Source organism: Eubalaena glacialis, chromosome 10 (genome assembly GCF_028564815.1).
Source record: "Eubalaena glacialis isolate mEubGla1 chromosome 10, mEubGla1.1.hap2.+ XY, whole genome shotgun sequence".
Classification (NCBI taxonomy): domain Eukaryota; kingdom Metazoa; phylum Chordata; class Mammalia; order Artiodactyla; family Balaenidae; genus Eubalaena; species Eubalaena glacialis.
The window spans coordinates 4830602-4853699 of record NC_083725.1 but is presented as its reverse complement, the minus strand read 5'-3'; the positions used below and the strand labels follow the sequence as shown (position 1 = coordinate 4853699).

Genomic DNA, 23098 nt, shown 5'->3' with positions numbered 1-23098 from the left:
TAAAAAAGAAAAAAAAAAGATGTCTCAGTGCTCAAGGCATGAAGGCCTAAGGGCCTGAACAAGGTCAGTGACAGAGGGATGGGGAAGGATGGGAAAGGTGTAGGGCACTTTGGAAAAGAACGACCGTTCTTCATATCCAAAGATAGCAGGGCATGTGGGATTGGACAATAAATACCTCGGGGGTTATTTTGGTTTGATTTGAGTTTGAATTTCCTTATATTTCACTAAGGTAGGGAGGTTTTGGAGTTGAGAATGTGTATCCTTCTTTTAAGAAAAAGGCAAATGGCAATTTTTCTGAAATTGTTTGACTTTTATCTAAATTAGCTCTAGGCTTGTAAGGGTTGTATGACCTTTGATTCAGTTCAGTTCTGGATATTATTTAAGTTAGGCCCTGTGACTAAGCTACTTTATATGGCTTATCTTAAAGCTTCTGAGATAAAGGAATTACGTAAATTCAATCTTTCATTCTGTTGTAGGACTGGTAATGTTTCTCAGGGAGCGAATAAGCCTTAGTTCTCATTTCCCCTGTTTTCTTTTCTGTAGTATTAATTACAGCTCCTAGGTTGGGTACAGATCTTTCTTTAATAACCCAAGACTTTACCGAATGAGCTCTTCTCCATGTCTCGGATGGGAAACGTCTCCAGTTCCTTTTTTAGACTTCCATAATGCTCTGTTGATACGCGTATCTTCAAGTCCTGTGTTTGCATTGCATGGGATGACAGCAGGGGGAAGCAGGGGACAGATGAGAGCCTGCTTGGAGCTCTCTGCAATTGCTGTCCTGTGCTAGCTTAAGAAAGACCCTGTGCCTGATTACAAGGATCCTGGGTGTGTGAAAATACTACCTGAGCTAGGTGTGAGAAATTCAAATGTATTATTACTAATGATTTTCCTAAGGGCTAAAGTGTTCGGGCCAAAAATAATTAGAGTGAGCAATAGAGCTGTCAACAAATCTCCCGAATAATGAGATAGCAATTAATGAATGGACTCCCTGTTCTTTTTGGCTCTAGGGCATTAAGCCTTTCATTTTAAGTCATGATGACTAGTACAATATTGCTCATTTATACCTTTATTTAATAGTTATTTTTACCTTTATTTAGTAGTTGTTTTACTTTTCATTTCTTTTACTTTTAACTTAATATCAAGTCTTTTGTTTTAATTAAAAAGTTAGATGATTCCATCCCCCACACCCACCCCATTATAAACATTACGAGCAAGAATGATTTTGGTGCTTTGTGACTTTCTCAGTTCCTTTCCTGTGATAGGCCCCATAATTAGGGTCCTAATAGGCGTTTTGATGGTGTTGAAGATGATGATGCGTTATCAGCGTGCTAGCATCGCCCAATAAGACAGACCCTTTGATGTTTCTGTGACTTCACGTTGTCGGGCCGGCCGGCCAATTGTTCTCCTCGGAGCCCTTTTCCCCTTTGAGATCCAGAAGCATCAGGAAACGCCCTTCACCTTACTTTTTTAGCCAAGCCTCCAGGATGTCATGGGAAGTGCCCCACAGAACTATTCCAGGCAGCAAGCTTCCCTTTCTCCAGCTGTCCAGAGATTTCAGATGAGCAATGTTTGTTGCTCTGCTGAGCCCATTTCTCATAACTTGTAATATTAAGTGCATCTCCCATCACCTTCGGCCTCTCTCCCTTCTCCTCAAGAAAGACCAGATGCTTGCAAACCATTTCCCAGATCACACAGCACTGAGTCCTGGAATCTTTTGGCTGCTTTTCATAACTAAATTGTTCAAAGAGTTGTAAACTAAGGAGGACCATGTCCTTCATTGCACAAGATATGTTTGGACAAGGCATTTATCAAGACTTGTTTTAATAAACTCTTCTCCCCTCACCCCAACTTTTCTTTGTTCTCCTCCTCCTGCAGGAAAGAGGCCAACAGGCCATTTTAGGTCTTCTCGGAAGCCTTAGCTGACCCTAGATGGTTCTGAAGTAAAAGTGTGGCTGCAGACCCACTAATCTCCCTGAATCGTCCAAGGATGCTGTTTCTGGAGACTCTTTCCTCCGGGATCCGACCTCCCCTGGGCTCTTCTCTCCCTTCTTAGGCTGAGTCCACACCCAGTTTCCAGTTTCAGAGATGTGGGTTTTTTGCACATCTCCTGTCTCTCGTTTCATCTTTGTCTGTGGGAAGGATTGGAGTAGTTGGGCTGGCTGACCTCCATGTGGATACTCCATTTGGTCTGCAGGTGGGTTCAGAGCCAGGGCTGGCACAGAGGGTAAGGCTGGAGGTGCTTTTTAAATCCTCACGTGTGACTCTGAGCTGGGCCTCGTGTCTCTCAGTGCTTGGGCGTCATGCCGTGTCTGGGTCCTACATTGTTTACCAGCCTTGACAGGAGGTGACGCTGGTGTGGGGGCAGTAGGGTGTGGCTAGGGGCGGAGGTAGGAAAGCTGGTTAAGAAAGAGCAGCAAACGTTAGTGTCTGGACAGTAGAAAGAACCGCGCCGGGGATGGAGAAGTTTGTCAGGACAGGCCCTTCCTACACGAACGTTCTCAGAAATTCCTCAGGAGAAACGAGCTGGCTCAGTGTTTCTGAAGGATTCTCTTTGGCTATAATGCCCAGAGATTTTTGAAACTAAGGATCCTATAGATCCTTGCTAGTTAAGAATAAGAAGAAATGTAGCGCCCATCAGCTGTACTTGGAGTTGGCGTGTTGGGGCTGATTATTTCCCCTTTGAACTCTGACCGGCCAGGTCCCCTAATCAGTAAGTGAGCGGGTTAACAAGTGTCACCACTTGTTTGTATTTAATTGCTACCTTAGAAAAGTGACAGCTCGAACCGGACGCTAAGAATTTCGCTATAGACCTCAAAATAGAAATGACCAACTGCGGTTCTTCCTCTCCTCGGTGCATGGATGCTTGCCACTGAGATATTGGTGGGGTGTAGATTGGCTGCTGTGGGAGGCTATTTTTGGAGGCTTTTGCAGTGTCCTAGGAGTACACCCATCCAATGTCTTTATTTGTACTTCGAGCGACATTCCCACACTCCTGCCTCCTGCCGGTCCTCTGCTGAACAGTGGGATAGTGACGTGGACGCAGCGGACCAGAGACGGACCCCGCTGTGCTCTGACTCACTCTCAGCTCCGCTTCCTGCACGCGGAAGATGCTTCCCTGGGGCAGTCCTCACCTCAGCTGTCAGATGCGCGATGAGAGAGGGAAGGCAGGATCTGGCCTCAAAAAAGGACCTAGGGCTGCTGGGTACAGGGCCTTCGGGGTTGGGCCCCTGGAAGAGAGCTCATGCCTGCAGGACAAACTGTGTGTTAAGCTCTTCTCATTGGGGCCTAGAAGTTGCTTTTGTCAAAAGTCCTCTTTTCTGTGCTGAATCCGAACAGCAGAGATGAATACTTTCCGATTGTTGGAGGGATGTGGACCTACTGCAGAGTCGCACTGAGTCTGCGCTGGTAGTTAGTTATGCTTTGTGTGGGTTCTGTAGTGTTGACAGCAGGAAGGGAGATGTTCTGGGAAGGACTGTGCCTTCCCAGGGGTCCCGGCCAGATGATACTATCAGCCTACAGGTGTATTGCCCTTTTCAGTTTATAATAGTATGTATTTAAAGTGAAATATATCAATTATTACATTGACATTTGTATAATTTTCCATTTTCTGATTAAATTTCAAAATCTTGTTCTAATGTTCATCTTATTAAATAGGCAGAAAAGATCCTAATTTTAAAAAATATATATCCTTATTTATTTACTTATTGTATTGAAGTATAGTGGATTTACAACGTTGTGTTAATTTCTGCTGTACAGCAAAGTGATTCAGTTATACATATATACATATTCTTTTTTATATTCTTTTCCATTACGGTTTATCTCAGGATATTGAATTACATACGCTTATTTTAAAAATCTGTGCTTTTGTAAATTTACTTCAGTTTAAAGAATATCTGTGCTTTGAAGTAATCTTGGTAAAATTCTGCACTGCTATTTATTGACCTTATTTTTTTTTCTGTTAATAGAATGACAATTTTTGAACCGATAATCCTGAGCTCAGAATCTAGTGAGGAGAGGGAGTATTTATTTGTGTTTGTACAACTTTTCCACAGCATTTGTTAACTTGCTACCAGCTGGGGAAATAAATTTGACTAATTGGGAGAAGCAGTATTGATACATATCTCTAGGAATAGTTGCAAGTTCTATAAAAATGCCTCTCTACTTCTCACATGGTCAGTGGGGAAATGGCTCATGGAAAATGAGAGAATACCTGGGCGTCTGGCTACAAATTCGAGTTCTTTGCCCATGTGTGTGGCTTGGCTCAGTTCTTTGGTCTTGGTAATAGGCCCATTATTTCTGTGTTAGATGGATTTCAGAATGTCATACTCATGCTTTGTTTCAACCCAAGCTGTTCCCCAGGAAACACAACTGTTTGTCCTCTTTTTCCTGCTGGACTAAAGCCATGGTGCCATCTTTCTTCCAGGCAAAGCAGAGCCTCTCCAAATAGGACCTCCTACATCTTTCAGGAATCTGTGAGCTTCACTGGTTTTTCTGTACGTGGGAGTGTACACAACTTTTTTTGGTGTCTATATTTCTGTAGATTTAAATTTTCTACGTTGAAACATGTTGCTTTCTATTGGGAAAAAATTACTGTGATTTAAGAAGAAACAGAAATACTATATCCTTTGCCTGTCTTTTCTGGGGAGGGGGAATAGGGTGCTGAGTCATGAAAATTATGAGGTCTTACTATTTTTATGCCATGTGAGCCAACGCCAGTACCTAAGTCACAAGCACACCCTGGAAGAGGCAGAGGGTTTGAATGGTGCACGAATGTACATCAACTATCTGGAACACTAGGATGTCAGAAAGGAAAGTCCCTGGGAAGGTGTATTTTAGGATTTTGAAAGGTAGCATGATATAATTATGAGCATGGCCATGAGTCAAACAGATTTCTGTTCAGATTCCAGATATGTGCCCTCATCATTGGATAATTTTTGTGAGGAGTAAAAGAGATATGGTGTGTGCAAAGTCTAGCCCATGGTGGTGCGCAATAAGCTTTCCTTCCATTGTCCCTTCCGTCTGTCCATCGCCTTGAGATTACGGGTGGAATTTAAGGGACATGAGATTGACTTAGCAGCTTGTTGAGCCTCTCTTCTTTTGGAGAGATTGACCCTTTCTCAGGCCCTTACCGTAGGGTGAGTTATTATTTTTTTATGAACAAATCAATGCCAGTGTTGTGGGCCATTGAGCTGTAATATAGTCAGAGGTCTACCCTCACTTCCTCCTTCCCTGCTAAACATCTACTCGTCCAATTTAGGAAAAATTTCCAAGCAGAAGTCTTTCAGACTGGCTGGCAAAATATCAGATTATTAGCTGTTAATCTCTAACATGCTCAAGCTTCCTAAAAAAATGGACCACATGATTACAGCCATCATGGAAAACAAGTATGGAAGTTCCTAAAAAAATTAAAAATAGAATTATCCTATGATCTGACAGTCCCTCTTCTGGGTATATATCCAAAGGAAATAAAATCACTATCTTGAAGAGAAAAATGCACCCTTATGTTCAATGCAACATTACTCATGACAGCCAAGACATGGAAACAACCTAAGTGTTTGTTGACAGATAAATAGAAAAAGAAATGTGAAATAAATAAATAACTATTCTGTATGCAGTGGAATATTATTCAGCCTTGAAAAAGAAGGAAATCCTATAAACAAGACAAAAAGACAACCCTCAGAATGGGAGAAAATATTTGCAAATGAATCAATGGACAAAGGATTAATCTCCAAAGTATACAAACAGCTCATGCAGCTCAATATCAAAAAAACAAACAACCCAATCAAAAAATGGGCAAAAGACCTAAATAGACATTTCTCCAAAGAGGACATACAGATGGCCAAGAGGCACATGAAAAGATGCTCAACATCACTAATTATCAGAGAAATGCAAATCAAAACTACAATGAGGTATCACCTCACACTGGTCAGAATGGCCATCATCAAAAAATCTACAGACAATAAATGCTGGAGAGGGTGTGGAGAAAAGGGAACCCTCTTGCACTGTTGGTGGGAATGTAAATTGATACAGCCACTATGGAGAACAGTATGGAGGTTCCTTAAAAAACTAACAATAGAACTGCCATACGACCCAGCAATCCCACTACTGGGCATATACCCTGAGAAAACCATAATTCAGAAAGAGTCATGTACCAAAATGTTCATTGCAGCTCTGTTTACAATAGCCAGGACATGGAAGCAACCTAGGTGTCCATCATCGGATGAATGGATAAAGATGTGGCACATATATACAATGGGATATTACTCAGCCATGTAAAGGAATGAAATGGGGTCACTTGTAGAGACGTGGATGGACCTAGAGACTGTCATACAGAGTGAAGTAAGTCAGAAAGAGAAAAATATCATATTAACGCCTATATGTGGAATCTAGAAAAATGGTACAGTTGAACCTGTTTGCAAGGCAGAGATAGAGACACAGACATAGAGAACAAATGTATGGACACCAAGGGGGGAAAGGGGGAGTGGAATGAATTGGGAGATTGGGATTGACATATATACACTAATATGTATGAAATAGACAACTAATGAGAACCTGCTGTATAGCACAGGGAACTCCACTATGCTGTACAGGAGAAACTAACACAACATTGTAAAACAACTATACCCCAATAAAAAATAAAATAAAATAAAATAAGAAAAGGAAGGAAATCCTGCCATTGTGACAGCATGGATGAACCTGGAGGACATCATGCCAAGTGAAATAAATTAGGCCAAGACAAAGACTGCATGACCTCCTGTTACAGGTGCAGTCTAAAATCGTAGGACTCGTGGAAACAGAAGAGTGGTTGTGGGGAGCTGATAGTGGGGGTGAATGGGGAGATGTTGGTCCAAGGGTACAAACTTTCAGTTATAAGTTGAATATGTTCTGGAGACCTAATGTGCGGCATGCTGACTCCAGTCAACAATACTGTATTGTATACTTGATATTTGTTGTGAGAGTAGATTTTAAGGGTTCTTATCACACACGCAAAAGGTAACGATGTGAGGTGATGGATGTGTTAATTAGCTGGATTGCAGTCATCATTGCATAATGTAGGTATATATATGCATCAAATCGCACGTTGTATACCTTCATTCTATACAGTTTTTATTTATCAGTCAGGCCTCAGTAAAGCTGGAAAGAAAAGGAGAGAAATTGCAAAAGCCCAGAAACTTCCAAGGTTAATATTTACCATGTCTTCTCAGATTATTTAAATCATAGTGCTTTTCACACTGGGTTGCAGACTGAAAGAGTTAACCATTAAAATAAATAGACCACATGAATGACGAAAAATAAGTATCTGAGGCCAAACAGTACTCAGCATTTTGGTGGCTCTTGCCTAGAAAGGCAGTACAGGGACACGAACAGCACATTTGTCCTTTCCTCTGGAGTTCTGAGCTCTGCTCCTAGTTCAGACATCGACCTTCTCTGTGACTTTAACACCTCATCCCAGCAAAGGCTGGGTTAGAAAAAAATAATCTCTCCGTTTTGTTATTCAGTGTGTGATTCACTGTAAATCACCTGGCCTCAGAGGCTTAACTATGCATAGTGACACTTATGCAGAGAGAGTCTTCTGCCTTTGTAATTACGATCTGGATCACCTAAGAGGGTATCAGGTGAGTAATTAGTCCATCACTCTACTCCCTTGTGAACTGACAAGATTTAGTAGTGCTGCGGAGGTTTACATGCAGGCAGGCATTAATACTCTTTCTCTTAGCTCACTCGTTAAATTCAGCTAATATTTGTTTAGTTGATACCATTTGCAAAGTATGGGAAGTACATTGTGGGAAACTGAAGTATAAGACAAAGACTTTACAATCGAGTTGAGAAATGTAAGAGAGACTCACTGTGTCTGAGTGTGATATTGCTGATAAAGTCATTGCATCTTGGTACCAAAAGGGACCTTAAAGCCCAGCCAACTCCCCCCATCTACTGATGAGGAAAATTCAGAGAAAGAGAGACCTCGTGGTGGACTGAAGCTAAAGCAAGCTGAATGGCGTTGTTGAGGGTAGAGTTGGATCTTAAATAGACAGGGTGTGGCTCAGTGCAGGGAGCATCTTGCTGTAGGGAGCAACTGTCTTTGGTCCTGGTTGGCCAGTTGGGTACCATGGTCCACATGCTTCACGTTCACTGTGTTGCAGAATCTTATTACTGTTATTCCTACTCCTACTCCTTATTACTGTTTTCCCTTATTACCTACAAGAGCAAGACTCAAACAAATAAATATTGATGTCTGTTGTATAATTTTCCCACTACTGTTTGGGGGTACACTGGTTGCCATTCAATCTTAGCACCTTGAGTAACAGAGAAAGGAGAGGAATTCTTTCATTCTCTCCAACAAGAGCCTTCCCCCAAGTGCAGTGCTCCATCCTCCTGTCTTCAATAAGCAGATTCCTCCAGAGTTTGAGTCCATTTTGCAACCTAGCTCTGTGTCCCTGGGCTGAGTTATCTGCATAAGTTTTAAGGGCACACTTTTATCAGAAAATAATGGGGGGGCTTCCCTGGTGGCGCAGTGGTTAAGAATCCGCCTGCCAATGCAGGGGACACGGGTTTGAGCCCTGGTCCGGGAGGATCCCACATGCTGCGGAGCAACTAAGCCCATGCGCCACAACTACTGAGCCTACGCTCTAGAGCCCACGAACCACAACTACTGAGCCCATGTGCCACAACTACTGAAGCCCGCGCGCCTAGAGCCCGTGCTCCGCAACAAGAGAAGCCACTGCAATGAGAAGCCCGTGCACTGCAACAAGGAGTAGCCCCCGCTCGCCGCAACTAGAGAAAGCCCGCGTGCAGCGACAAAGACGAAGACCCAGTGCAACCAAGATAGATAGATAGATAGGTAAATAAATAAATAAATTTATAAAAAACAAATAAATTTCTTTTCACAGTTAGTATTTGGCAAATTTGTAGACTTTTACCTGTTTCTTTTTATTCTCTGATTAGAATCTCAGCTAACGTCATCCTTCAGTTTAAATGACACTCTTTCAGGTGGATCCTCACCACCTATACTTGGTTAAATCCTCTTGCTGAATTACTTCTTCCTTAACTGTCTGCTGTCCATCAGCTGGGCTGGGCAAGGACCTGGTCTGTCTTGGGTACTGTTTTATCCCCGGTTCCTGGCATAGTATCTACACTAGGTGTTCCATAATTTGTTAAACTTAATTGAATTTTACTCTCTTTTATCCCACTTTGTTTCTAATTCTTTACAACCAAAGGCAAACTGTAGAGAATATATTTAAGCCAGGATTAGGATGCATAGGGAGATAAGGGAAATTAAATTGAATTTAGAAAATTACATTTTGGCATGAGATGTTCTGAGTTTGGTGGATGCTTCTCCTCCTGGGTAATCAAGAGCTTGCCTGGGACCCACAGGGCCACTTGCAGAAAGTTATCTCCTGTGGCTTTTCCTCGAAACCGCCCAGGGCCCTGGCACAACGCACGTTTTCCCAGCCTGCCTTGTGGAGATTCCTATACCATGAAGATAGGTCTGGAAGTATCAGAGAAGGGGGGAAATTTTCAAAACTTACGTCAAGAGATTTCCTAGTGAGTAACCTTGTTGAAAGTGTATCCTTCTTGAAATTCTCTGGCCATTTTCATTGACCCTGTGCTCTTACTTCTGCTACTTGCTTCTTAGGCTACAATGTCTGCCTGGTTTATTGGTCTTATTTCCTTTTCCAGCTCCATTGATGAAGATGTACCCCAAGACCCAGTCATTCATCCTCTGTTGGTCTTAAGTCTTTCTCCTTGGAAGACAAATTCTACTTTCAACCCTTCAACTCTTGTTCTGTGTAAAATCCACAGATCCATCTCAGAGTCCTTCGGGGAACCCTAGTTTGTGACTGTTCAGGCCTGCCAGGAATCATCACTTCAGTGTCTGATTTTACTGCAAACGAAATAAGCCTCTGCGAGCCTTATCTTTTCTACCCAAACATTGTCACTGGGCAGAGGAAGAGGTGCTCCCATCCCAGCAGTTACCGCTGGAGTCTTTTTTTTTTTTTTTTTTAAACATCTTTTTTGGAGTATAATTGCTTTACAATGGTATGTTAGTTTCTGCTTTATAACAAAGTGAATCAGCTATATATATACATATATCCCCATATCTCCTCCCTCTTGCGTCTCCCTCCCACCCTCCCTATCCCAACCCTCTAGGTGGTCACAAAGCACTGAGCTGATCTCCCTGTGCTATGCAGCTGCTGCCCACTAGCTATCGGTTTTACATTTGGTAGTGTATATATGTCCATGCCACTCTCTCGCTCGTCCCAGCTTACACTGCTGGAGTCTTGAGTCCTCCCGCACCTTCTGTGTGTCTGCCCTCCTCTCCCACCGCAATCTGGTGTTTCTCCAGGTCCTGTGGGTTCTTCCTTTCCCCTAAGAACCCCGGCTCCTCTTTTCACAACCAGGCACTGTACGCTCTGGAGTGCAGCAATCCATCCTGAATTCCTGTAGGTCTTCTGCCACTCAGCATTTGCCACACAAAAACTTCTTTGTTTTCTTATTTATCTTTTATTGTAATGTCTCATGCCTCCAGTGCGATAACTACCTTCTGAGGACAGAGGTGAGGAATCGCTTTTCTTCCCGTCTCTAGCAGTTAGCACAGGGCTGAGTAGCTACTTGGTAGAGTTCACAGATGATGGTGACAGTGAACTAGAAGATTTCTCCTGGTCAGCTTTGTGTAGCCTCTGTCCCTGTGACAATAGGTCCTTAACTAGAAATTATGAAGGATAAGGGACGAGACACAGGGATGGTTTAGGTCAGCACAGGAAGCAGGAGTATGATTTCTTAGTGAATAGAGACATCTCTAAAATTTGGAAAGTTAGTGCTTTTTGACTGCTGGAAAAAATTACTGCCTTTTTGGGTATAGTTCTTCATTGTTTAAAAAATTTTTTATACTCATTATCCAATGTGATCCTTCAACAAGCTTGGGAGAAGCATTATTAGTGTCAGTTTTTAGAAGAGAAAGCAGAAGGTTGGAAGTATGGTTTAACCAAGGCCACGGAGCCCAAAGTTGTCAGAGATGTCAGAACCACATCTCCAGCCCCAGTCTTCTGATTCCAGGTAAAATCAGTTCAAGTCAGGCATGGAGTTTTCGCTAGGAAGATGCACTTTTTAATTCTGTCCTAAAGAAGTTTGCAGTCTAGTGAGAAATAAGTGGGTAAACACATTAACTCTTGCTCCAAGGTTTGAATTAAGTAAGGGTGAGTAAGGACACAAACAAAAAGCTGGGGGTGCATGAAGGTGGGAGTGATTAATTCGGTCTCTGTACTAAACTACAGCTGCTCTGGAAGCTTTCTGTCCGCAAGTGGTTATGAGGTATGGCTGAAAGCAGGTGTGGGTGTATGGAGACAACAGAATGGCCAGGAGGAGAAAGACAATGCCATTTCCAGTGTGTTCTTTGGCGGAGGGAGATGTGGAGTGGTGACGGCTAGAGGGTGCATGATGACCACATTTGGGCGGTAGGGCATTTTAGGCAGCATGGGAAGGACCATAAACCTGCCAGGCTAGCTTAATTGATTTCACGTAGCTCCCAGTGCAGCCCAGTGTTTTTGTGGGTGTCTATAATTTTGATGACATTGCAGGTTGAATGTGGTAAGACCGAGCTTGTCTCTTTGCAAAATCAAGACTCTGAAAAGGTGGCGTGATGCAGTCAAGCCTACTAGCATTGCTCTGGTCTCCTCTTTATTACCCAAATCTTCATTTTTCCAAATCCCCAGAAATGTTTTCATCCCTTTATTCATCAACCTTTGTGCACCTTCTTCAGTGTTTGATTTAACTAGATGCTTATTCCAGAGTCTACATTATGGCGGTCGCGTGTGGATTTTGGAATAAATTCATTTCACATGTTTCTAATTCATTTACACTTAACTCATCAACATGCCCACCCGCTCTTTTTTAATGAGGTGATTAATGGCTAAGATGTTTTGTCAGCCTTTGAGTTGGCCTCTTAAAACATTTTCTCTTTTCTTTAGTCATACAAAGCCATAACCTGTAAAGGGGGCACGTATTCCATTAACTCTTACTGGGCTAGAAACTTAGTGTATCACAAAGTTAAAAGGCCACTCAGCCTCGTTATATTTCCTCCCTTCCTTGACATTCTTACAGGTTATGCATATAGACAAACAAGCACTGAACTTTCACGTCTGGTGGCTACTTACCCTCCGCTCAGCCTTTCCTTAGTCCACCTTCAGCGTACCACCAGGCAAGTCAATTTTCACCACCCCATCTCTGTTTTCTCTGCAGTGTTTACAAATTGACTTTGGGTACAGTCCTGTGTCCCACTAACTTCATCCTTCTTTGCCTACGGCTAATCTTGGGAAGGGCTGTGCATTGTTTATACAGGTCTGCAAAACCACAGTAGTTATTTCTGGAGTCTTGATGATTTTAGGGGGATGTCTGGCCTGGTTAGCCCTCCCACCGATATCCTTTAGCTCTCTTGTTGCTGTCAGGGCATTTGAAGACCCTCATTTGGCAAAGAGAAGCTAGCAGATTCTAGTGCTGCTTCATCTTGCTTTGCATACGAATGCACAGAGGATAAGAAGATGCACATGCATAGTTCACAGGTAGGTCTGCTTTCTTGATAAGAAAATCCGTCTGTTTTCTTTTGGCTCATTCACAGAGCATCAAACCACTAAAGTGAAAAGAGGAAAGGAAAGGGAACTAACAGTAATGAAATGCCCACCAGGCACTTCACATACCTTAATGCATTTCATCTTCCCAGTAAGATACAAGGGGGAACTATTATTAGCCCTACTTTACAGAAGAGGAAATTGAAACTAAGAAAGTTTTGATAACCTGCTCAAGTTCACTCCACAAGTCAGTGAGGTCCTATTCTTTCCACTGCCCCAAATTACCAGCCAATCTGCAGGGATGTGAGCCGATGGGAATAATTCGGTGTGGGTGGTTTTATGATTTTTCCCAGGAAACTCAGCCAGAGCTACCCAGTTGTTCCACTGAGCCTTTCTTTCAGGTTAACCATCAGGAATACCGTCTCCACCTGTGGCTTTATGTGTGTTGCTTGTCCCTTGGAAGCTTTCTGCGGGTATACAGGTCACACATTCCCGGGACATAAATCAGTCAAGCAGGCAGCTTAGAGATCCTTATCCACTCAGACATTTGGACCTCGCTTGTGTCAACCGGAATAGTGGGCGTGGAGAGCCATTTTGGGGGCTGGTATGTTGGAGCAAGGGAAGAGGAGCCCCCAGGAGGTGTGTGGAAGCCGACACTGTGCTTTGGGGACTCTGCTCTGGGGTTCATGTCCTGCTGTAACTGGGGGGACTGGCCTCCGCGGGGAAGGAGGGCTTATGTTGGGGAGACGTGCCTGGAATCTGCCACCCTGCACTGTGCCCGTGCTTGGCCCAAGTGCGTTCGTATGCGTGATCTACACTACAGTTTGCAGAATCCACTCGACGGAAAATTCTGTTTAGCCTCCCAAATGGTCCGCATCTCCCCAGGCTCCCGGGGATGTCCCTGGGCATCAGCCTACCACGAATGTGCTCAGGTTTTCTAATCCAAAAACAGATTCTCAAAACGGCCAAACATTTGGCAGGCAGCTATTTCTAGGTATACGATACACGCAGTTATGTGATATCCATCCCACAGCCAAACATTGGTTAGGGGGATGGGTTGAAGGAAAGCAACTATTAGAAAATGCATTCACTGTGGTCATGTTTACACTCCTTTTGTCAACTAAAAATGTTTAAACAAAGTCTTTGGTTTATGACAGGCATGACTCCCTCTCAGTAGCAGATAATGTGCTTGAATTTCACAAGTGTATGTAAATGATCCAGGGTGGCGGGACAGCTGTCTCTAGTCAACATTTTCACATAGTGATAATTCTCGGGAAAAGAGAAAGACATACTTAATACATAGTGTTATACATTATTTGCCTTCTCAGTAACCCAAGTCCCCCACCCCACAGTGTATGAGCTAATTTATAATTTCCCCCCCTATTTTTAAAACCTAAATTTGATTTTTAGCCAAAATATAAATAGACGGCTGGATTATCTCACAGTGCTTTTGTGAGAATATCAGATGGGGGTGCGTAAGTGCTCTGTGAAATGAAAGCTCTGGGCCGATCCTATTTTGTTGGAAATCGGGTCGTATTTTAAAACAAGGAAAGACATAGAGCAGCTGGCGAGAGTATGTTTGGTCTCACTTTTCCGCTCCCATTGGTTTGCCTCTCAGGAAATGCAGTGCTTTGCTGCACACACATTACCCACCTTGTATCCTGGTCCAGCCACGCTTGTTCCTTCCTTAGGGACACACGTCAAACACTAAAACCTCAACACAGTGCTTCACTGCAATTGTATTTATTTACTACAGTGATGGTCCTCCTGAATCCTCCAAATATTTATCAGCATCACAGTGGCTTTGTGGGTGCGTCTCCAACATGAGAAGGTGCTCTCTGCCACTGGGGAGAGGTGCAATCTCGTCACTGAATCTGCATCAGAACATTGGGTCAAGATTCCTGAAACTACAGACTTTGGTGATTAGAATGTTGCCTTACATCACTACCATTCTTCTGAAGTTTTTTGTTTTGTTTTTGCTTTTTAATGAAGGTTTTCATTGGGCTTAAGCTTTATGGAACCAAATGGCATAAATCTCCAAAAGCCATTTTTAAATACCAGCAATTTCTTTCAACCTACCAGAGAATAGGATCATCAAAAGAATCATCTTTCCTTAGAGTAATCTATAAGGTCAACGGAAGTCTAATAAATTTTCAGTGGGATTTGCCTTTTAAGAGACTAACAAGTTGATTCTAACATTCAACTGGAAAAAATAATTGATGACAATAGCCAAGAAAATTTTGTAGAAAAAATAAAAAGGGGAAATTTGTTCTGCCAGATAATAAAACTCCCTAAACCCTACAATAATAAAAGTGGAATGGTCCTATCCTAGGACATACATTTAGTTCAGTAGAATAGAGTCCAGAAACAGACACATGCATTCATGACGTAACCCAGCTATTTCTAGGGCCCCATATGGCCCAGTGTCTATAGAATTATACTTAAAGACAACAGAAATCTGATTACAGAAGCCTTGAACAGGAAGATCTTTAGTTTTACTTAAAGGAATATATTCAAGGGTTTTACCCAGTACACCCCTAAAATGTTTTTCAGAAATCCTCTCAAAGTAGCCTTCACTCTCCCCAGAGTTGCAGACTCATGGCAGCCTCAAAAAAATCTGCCCCCCTCTCTGATCCACCTGATTTCCTAACTCTTCCCTCCCCGACCCCTCCTCATCCCGCATACCCACTGCCCTCACATAGAGGCACCACACCTATTTATAACCATCCCGACAAAGGGCAGCCCTTGGGAAGGGTGGTTCTTGTCCCAGTTTGGCTGATTTTCTAGAAAGCAGGAGATTCTCAGACTTCCGGTGACTAAAATTCCCCAGTAGACTCTCAGAATTCTGATAAACAAAAATTCCCAACTTCATTTCTTTGGGAACTTAATGTATCTCAAGGCTGGCATTTTAAGTCATGGGCTAGTCAATAAAGGGTTTGGGGGTTGCTGGCTGTCCATTTAGAAAAAATAAAGTGACATGTTTATATTTTACAAAATAAACACTTTGTAACTATGTGTTTCAGTAGATTAGAATACATTATTACTAGATTTGGAACATATGTATGTCTGTATATACACAGGAACAATTATGGAAGTTTACCTCAAAGATTTGGGGTTGAAAACTGGGAGGGGAGACTTCTATTTTATATATTTCTGAATTGTTTTAAAATTCTTTTATAAGAAATTGTGCTACTTTGGTAATAAAAACAAAATAGCAGTATAAGAAGCTTTTAGATACTTTTTAAAAATATATTACAACTTTATTCTTTTTAAAATTAATTAATTAATTAATTAATTATTTTTGGCTGCATTGGGTCTTCGTTGCTGTGCGCGGGCTTTCTCTAGTTGTGGTGAGCGGGGGCTACTCTTTGTTGCGGTGCACAGGTTTCTCATTGCGGTGGCTTCTCGTTGTGGAGCACGGGCTCTAGGCACATGGGCTTCAGTAGTTGTGCGCGCAGGCTCAGTAGTTGTGGTTCGCACGCTCTAGAGCGCAGGCTCAGTAGTTGTGGCGCATGGGCTTAGCTGCACCGCGGCATGTGGGATCTTCCTGGACCAGGGCTTGAACCCGTGTCCCCTGCATTGGCAGGTGGATTCCCAACCACTGCGCCACCAGGGAAGACCTAGATACTTTTCTGAAGAAGTAGCATTTCATAATGTATACAGATCCAAAACTACTGTCCCAGGTATCCTGATTTTCTCATTATAAAATGTCATTCCCAGATTCTTTTTTTTTTTCATTAAAAGAATCCATAACAAAAACCCTCAAGTGTTAGCCTTGGCTGGAGAGTCAATGGAAGTCGTGATTTATTGTTTAACAGCTTTGTGGTTTCTACTGGGCCTTACTAGACATGTAGTCAAAGAACAAGAGAAGTTATCTCTTTTAATAACTATGACTGGGGTCCAAAACAGAAGCATGGAAATGAGTAAGAAGAGAAATGCCAACCCAGAGGAGAGAGAGCTTGCACGTAGCACCTGGGTGCTTCTGTGACCTTGGTTGGTTTTAACCCAGGACGAGGAGTGTGAGTGATGTTTGGCTCCGACACTCACCTTGCCCTTGTAGTGAGTTGTCAGGTCTGGGCTGAGTCCCAAAGGGCAGCCACAGAATCTTCTCTGTTTTCGTCAGATATCAAGATGGGCTTGAGATGATGTGCTTTTGTGACATCAGTATATTAGAGTTTGAAAAATTCTTCGAAGTTACCTACTTTTACTCACTTATACAAATGACAAAACTGAGGCCCAGAGGGATAAAATGATTTCCATAGGTAATGATGGTGACATTTTAAACCCAATACTACGGAACAATGAAAAGGAAGAGCTTTTTCACTTGAACTTTAAACTATCAGCAAACAAAGGATGTTGTAGCCATCAAGCCATCAGCCACTATCTATCTCCACCCCGATGGTGAGCCTTGAGGGAACTCAGGGTGGAGACAAATGGGCTGCCTGGCTGCCCGCTGCGAAGCCCTTGGCCACTGCAGCCATCCCCAACGGTGCCCCCTGAGGGGACTCAGGATGGGAAGGAACAGGATACTGGCCCCAGATAGCTGAGGTGCACATCAAAGGAATGATTTCGGTGAGCACAGACTCTTCCCATACGTAGAAAAGCGCTAAATTCATTGACTTGAGATGTCTGGTTTTCTTTTCTTTTTTTTTTTTAATTAATTAATTTATTTATTTATTTTTGGCTGTGTTGAGTCTTCGTTTCCGTGCGAGGGCTTTCTCTAGTTGTGGCGAGCGGGGGCCACTCTTCATCGCAGTGCGCGGGCCTCTCACTGTCACGGCCTCTCTTGTTGCGGAGCACAGGCTCCAGACACGCAGGCTCAGTAGTTGTGGCTCACGGGCCCAGTTGCTCCGTGGCATGTGGGATCTTCCCGGACCAGGGCTCGAACCCGTGTCCCCTGCATTGGCAGGCAGATTCTCAACCACTGCGCCACCAGGGAAGCCCTTTCTTTTTTCATTTTTATTGGAGTATAGTTGCTTTACAATGTTGTGTTAGTTTCTGCTGTACAGCAAAGTGAATCAGTTATATGTATACATATATCCCCTCTTTTTTGGATTTCCTTCCCATTTAGGTCACCACTGAGCACTGAGTAGAGTTCCCCGTGCTGTACAGTAGGTTCTCATTAGTTATCTATTTTATACAAAGTGGTGTATATATGTCAATCCCAATCTCCCAATTCATCCCACCGCCCCCCTCCCCCCCTCGGTATCCATACGTTTGTTCTCTACCTCTGTGTCTCTATTTCTGCTTTGCAAATAAGTTCATCTGTACCATTTTTCTAGATTCCACATATAAGTGATATTATACAATATTTGTTTTTCTCTTTCTGACTTACTTCACGCTGTATGACAGTCTCTGTGTCTATCCATGGTTCTGTTTAATTAACAGTACTCTTTTGATGTTCTGACCACCTGGTCTTTGTTGCAAAAACTCCTGTATATCCTAGCTCCCCCCTCACCTCTTCAGAGCAGTCCCCCAGAGCTATCTGAGAGGCTGCCTCCTGGGCTTGAAGTCCTCAGAAAGTCCAAAAATATAAAACATAATTCTCAACTTCTAGGTTGTGCAATTTTTTTCAGTCGACAAAAGACAGAACAGATTCTTGGACAGAAAAGTCCTCTTGCCTTGAAATTCCTAAAGCAGAAGAGGCACAGAACTAGGGTGGAGGCCACCACACCCCCTACCCCTGCACACCCATGACAGACATTGCTACTCAACCTCAGCTCGATTTCCTCAGCCAGGCTCTGACCCAGCCTGAGAATCCTCCGTAACACGGTGCCAGAGGCAGCCAATGTAATGGATCTGAATTTTCACATGAATTAAAATCTTTTTGGCCCCCTCTTCTAAATGATGCATCCGTGTGATTCATGATGTGGTAACAGCCCTGGACTTCAAGCCAGAACCTGGTTTGACTCCTGAGTCTGCTTGTTCCTAGCTCTGTGACACCATCAAGACCCTTAGGCTTTCTGGGGCTGTTTTCTTGTCTCTGAAATGAGGGAGTTGAATTAAATAACCCTTAAGCATCCTTCCGGCTCTGAAAAATGTTATGATTCAAGGTATGTAGACTTCTCAGGAAGAATTTTTAGTTACAACCATGTATTTTTATAAAGACCGGAGGTGGTTCTCAGGTACACTGTATATTACAGATCTGTTTCAGCTTCCTTAAGTATGTGTTTCTAGCTTTATCTGAGTACTTCTTTCCATCTACTCAGTGCCATTGACCCATATCTCTGAAACCAGAATTTAGGGGTTCAAACGGGAGAGATGGAGAAAGATTCACTTCAAACCAGACCAGGCTGAGCAAATCTGCGTGTGCCCTGCCCACCCAGCCTTCCCCCATTTATACCTCCTTGTGAACAGGAGGCCCTGCCAGACAGATGGGTCTCGGCCCGGGGTCCTCTCAGGGCCTCTGGCCCCCTTCCCCCACTGCTCCTGTGTGACCTGCCTCCCTGCTTGTCTTCCAGGCCCCGCTTCCCTTCGGGCATATCCTCTCCTCTCGGTGATCACCCGACAGCCCACAGTCATCCCCCACCTGGTCCCCGCCACCCCGGGAATCGCCCAGGCTCTGTCCCACCACCCGGGCGCCGAGGCCACCTCTGCCGAGGCTGCGGGCGAGAACCACGGCAGCAGCGAGTCGGAGACGGAGCAGCCCACGCCCCGGCAGAAGAAGCCCCGCCGGAGCCGCACCATCTTCACCGAGCTGCAGCTCATGGGCCTGGAGAAGAAGTTCCAGAAGCAGAAGTACTTGTCCACCCCAGACAGGTGAGGACACGGGGAGGGGACTGTCTGCCGGGAAGGCCCTGGAGAAGGGGGACTCCTTTGGTTCTCGGCGTGGGATGGAGAGCCACAAGGACTGTTCTAGAGCTTGTGCAGGACAGCATGGCAGGAATCTGTCCATCCCTCGGCTCATGCAGTCTCAGCCTGGGTTTAACAGAAGCCAGCCCACGTGACTTCATCTCAGCCCGGGTCCCTGCCTGCTGCTGAATTTATACTGCTCACTATATCTCTGTATATTAACTTAACTTCTCCAGTACAACCAGCAAAGTAAAGCTTAGCCAATGCTTACGCAGGCTCTCAGTTGGGAAACAGGTTTGGTGTTTAAAGCCACTTACACTTAGGATCAGATGCAGTGGGACTAGACCCACATTGGGGTCCGTGATCTTCTCAGGCTTCTCCTCCCCCCACCCCCAACCCCCAGCTGGCTCAGTGGGTCGGCCCGGCTCCTGCCTGGACGCGCTGGATTGGTGGGACTGTGGCGCTGTCAGATGTCTTGCTGGATTTGACAGATAGCAAGTCAGAAGCATTTGGCTGAGACCTAAGAGGACCTGGATGAGGGTCCCTTCTTTAAACCCTTTTGAGATCCCAGTGAGGGCAGCTGTGACCCCTGCTTTACTCATAGGCTTCAATACCTCCCCACTTTCTTTAATTTAGCATCTTAACAAAAAAAATACGCTGCAAGAGTGTGTGTCTTACCTTGTTCCTTCAAACTCACTCTGGAATGGCTGAGCTAATGTGTGATCCTATTTATTGGGAGGATTTTCCAGGTACTTTTTCTCTTGCTCACTGCCTTGTCCATATCAGGTTTGACCCTACTCCTATTAAAGAGAAGGGAAGGAAACTCAAATGCATCTCTTAAGCTATTTATTAGCTGTTCGATCAAAACTTAAGTGAGAGAGGAGGCTGCAGATCACACTGACTGGAAGGGAACTTGTTTACCGGTTCAGTTAGCTGAGCACCCACCGGCTGTGTGCCAGGCACTGTGGCAGGGATTACGGGTCCAGAAAGTAGCAGACAAGAGACCTGCTCTAGAGGAGGTCACGGGGAAGGACGAGGCTGCGGTAATGACATCACGACGCCGGGTGCGGGTGCCGGCACGTTCCCGCGGGCTGCAGGAGCACAGAGGTGTTGCTGAGTATGTTGGCGGGGGCTGGGAAGCCTTCTCGGAGGAGGCAACTCTTCAGAAGAGCTTTCATCCCGGGAGGGAGAGAGCCCTGCACAGAGGGAGCGACACACAAAAGGCACAGACGGGCTCGCCGGGTGTGCTGAAGGCCCTGCAGGTGGTCGGGCGTCTCCAGCCTCAGGTGTGGAGGGGGGCGCAGTGGGAGAGGAGGCTGCAGAGGCGGGAAGGACCCTGTATGTCTGGCCAAAGATTAGGGGCTTTGTCGTGTAGGCCGTGCGTCAGCAGCCATGAAGAGCCGGAAGCGACACAGCCAGATTAACTTTTCAAATCCTCACATCGGTGGCACCACAGGTGACCGTTAGGGAAGAGAGGGAGCAGGGAAAGCAGGTGGACAGAGTCCAGGGAGGGTCACTGAAGACCTGAATTAAGGTGGTGACAGTGGGAACAGAGAGGAGAGACTAGATCGGAGAACAGTTCTGAAGCTGGAACAGACAGATGCTGGCGTGAGGAAGAGAGCCGAGAGTTCTGTGGTTCCTGGATGGGCCACCAGGTAAGGAGGGACAAGCATTTTCTGAAGCTGAAGACTGAGGACAGAGTGGGTTTGGAGGGGAGTGTATTCTGTTTCGGACGTGAGCAGTTTGGGGCACCTTCGGGCAGACAGTGGAGACGGGTCTGTGAATTGGGGATTAATAAATGGGATCTCTAGGTATCGAATGGCTACTCTGATGCCCCCAGCGTGTAACGGAGAGCCTCATGTACTTGGCACCCAGGAAGGGTGGGTGCCCCGATTTATGAATCAGCGTGCTCGGGTGACGTTTTAGACCTATTTTGGAAGTCAGCAGATTTTTTTCGCAGAAACGTTTGTTCTAAATAAACCTCCTGGGGCTTCCTGATACCTGCCCAGGCACCTCTCAGGTGAGCTATGCGGGCTTCATCCACTTGCTGGGGGAGGAGAACCCTCTGGTGGGCGTGGAGGCTGCAGCCCGAGCCGCCCTGCCAGCTGTTCCTCACCTCATACGTGACCGGGGCCATGAGCACGCCCTCCTCCCACGGTGCACTCCCTCTTCCCCTTTGTTTGTTTCTCCAGTTTCCTGGGTGACCCTGTCTAAGCGAATATGCAGGGTAGTGAGAATTTGTAAGGGTGGCAGGTAATGAGAGAAGGCTGATGACAGTGAAGCGTGTTTCTGGAGCCAGAGTGAGTCAGGGGCGCATTTTTCCCAAGTGAGCTCACCTCGTTTGCTAATGCGGTGGCAGAGCTGTGAACTTGAACCTTCCGTTCACTGATGCACCTGATGGCCTCAGGTGAACCGGCCGGGAAGGCACAGCGGGAGCCGGGGGAGACCTGGGAGACCTGTGGGATGGCCCCCTGGGCTCTTGAGGCTTTAATGAACAGCTGTTTGGGAAGCAAGGCTTCGTTAGTGGGGAGAGTGAGGGCTGCTGGCACTGGGAATTTACTAGCTTCAGTCTGTTAATCACTTTCAATAAATCTGTCACCTTCCAGTAGCCCTTTTACTGGGACAAGCAGATATGTGTGAATGCTGACTGAAGCCAGGAGCTGAAGTTCCTGGAAGGAACACGGTTTTTATTATCGGAGATTGAAACTGGGCTCTCTGGTCACAGCAGGGGGGCTGGGCCGCTGCACCTGGAGTGCCAGGAGCTGCACCTGGAACCTTCACTCCTGTACCCGCTGGTCTTCCTGATGGTGAGATGTCGCTCGTTACTCCTCAGCTAGAGAAAGTCGCAGCTGAGGACCCGCACCCGAGAGTCCCCACAGCCCAGGCTGGCGGCTGTGCAGGCTGCTGTGAGACGGTGGGCGTGACATCCACAGCTCGAGCCTCAGATACCCCGGCGCCTCCCAAAGTGGTGGGCCCTGCTCAAGCTGTGTCAGGGGTGCTGCGTGACGAGTCCACGCTGCTGCAGGGACCAGGGTTGGGACCTCGGCAGGGGGGGCAGCTCGTGTGGGCGCCTTCCAGCCAGAGGTGGTCCTTCCAGTGGGTGCTCAGGTGGACCTGGGGTTGTCATCAGTAAACACAGGTCAACACTTCCCACAGCCTCAGGGACTGAGGTGGACAGCCTCAGCCTGGTTCCCTTCCCGGTTTCATATGCTCCGCTCGGGTTGTCTGCGGCTCCTTGGGATGCAGCGTCCCCGAAGGCCTGAGCGAGAGCTTCCCTCCGACAGACCTGTCTTGTACAAAAGGACGATGCGTGGAGGGAGCCCCTGTACAGGGGGAGGCACACAGATGTCAGCAGACTTGAATCCTACCTCCACTTCTTTCTCTAGGACCACCTAGCAGGGGTCAGCACAGTTTTTCCGTGCAGGGCCAGAGAGTAGGTATTTTAGGCTTTGTGGGCCATGCGGTCTGTGTCACAACTACTCAGCTCTGAGGTTGTAGCACGAAAGCAGCCACAGACAATATGTAAATGAATGACTGTGTCTGTGTTCCAATAAAACTTTATTTACAAAAAACAGGTGGTGGACACTCAGCACCGTGGTCGCCGAGAGATTCTAGTCTCTCTGAGCCTCAGATCTCTCATCTGTAAGACGGGAATAATCATACCTACTTCACAGCAGGAAGGAACAGAGGTGAAAAGAATAAACGAAAGGAATAAAGACGCAGACGTAGAGAATGGACTTGAG

General features: G+C 45.3%; 1 protein-coding gene across 1 annotated transcript in view; it reads left to right on the top strand.

Moving 5' to 3' along the window:
* The window catches only part of BARX2 (BARX homeobox 2), a 68871-nt gene that overhangs the window by 35279 nt on the left and 10494 nt on the right, over positions 1-23098 (top strand). The window contains exon 2 of the mRNA XM_061202705.1: positions 19025-19322. Coding sequence (XP_061058688.1) covers positions 19025-19322 — 298 coding nt within the window. The remainder of the gene's footprint in view (positions 1-19024; positions 19323-23098) is intronic.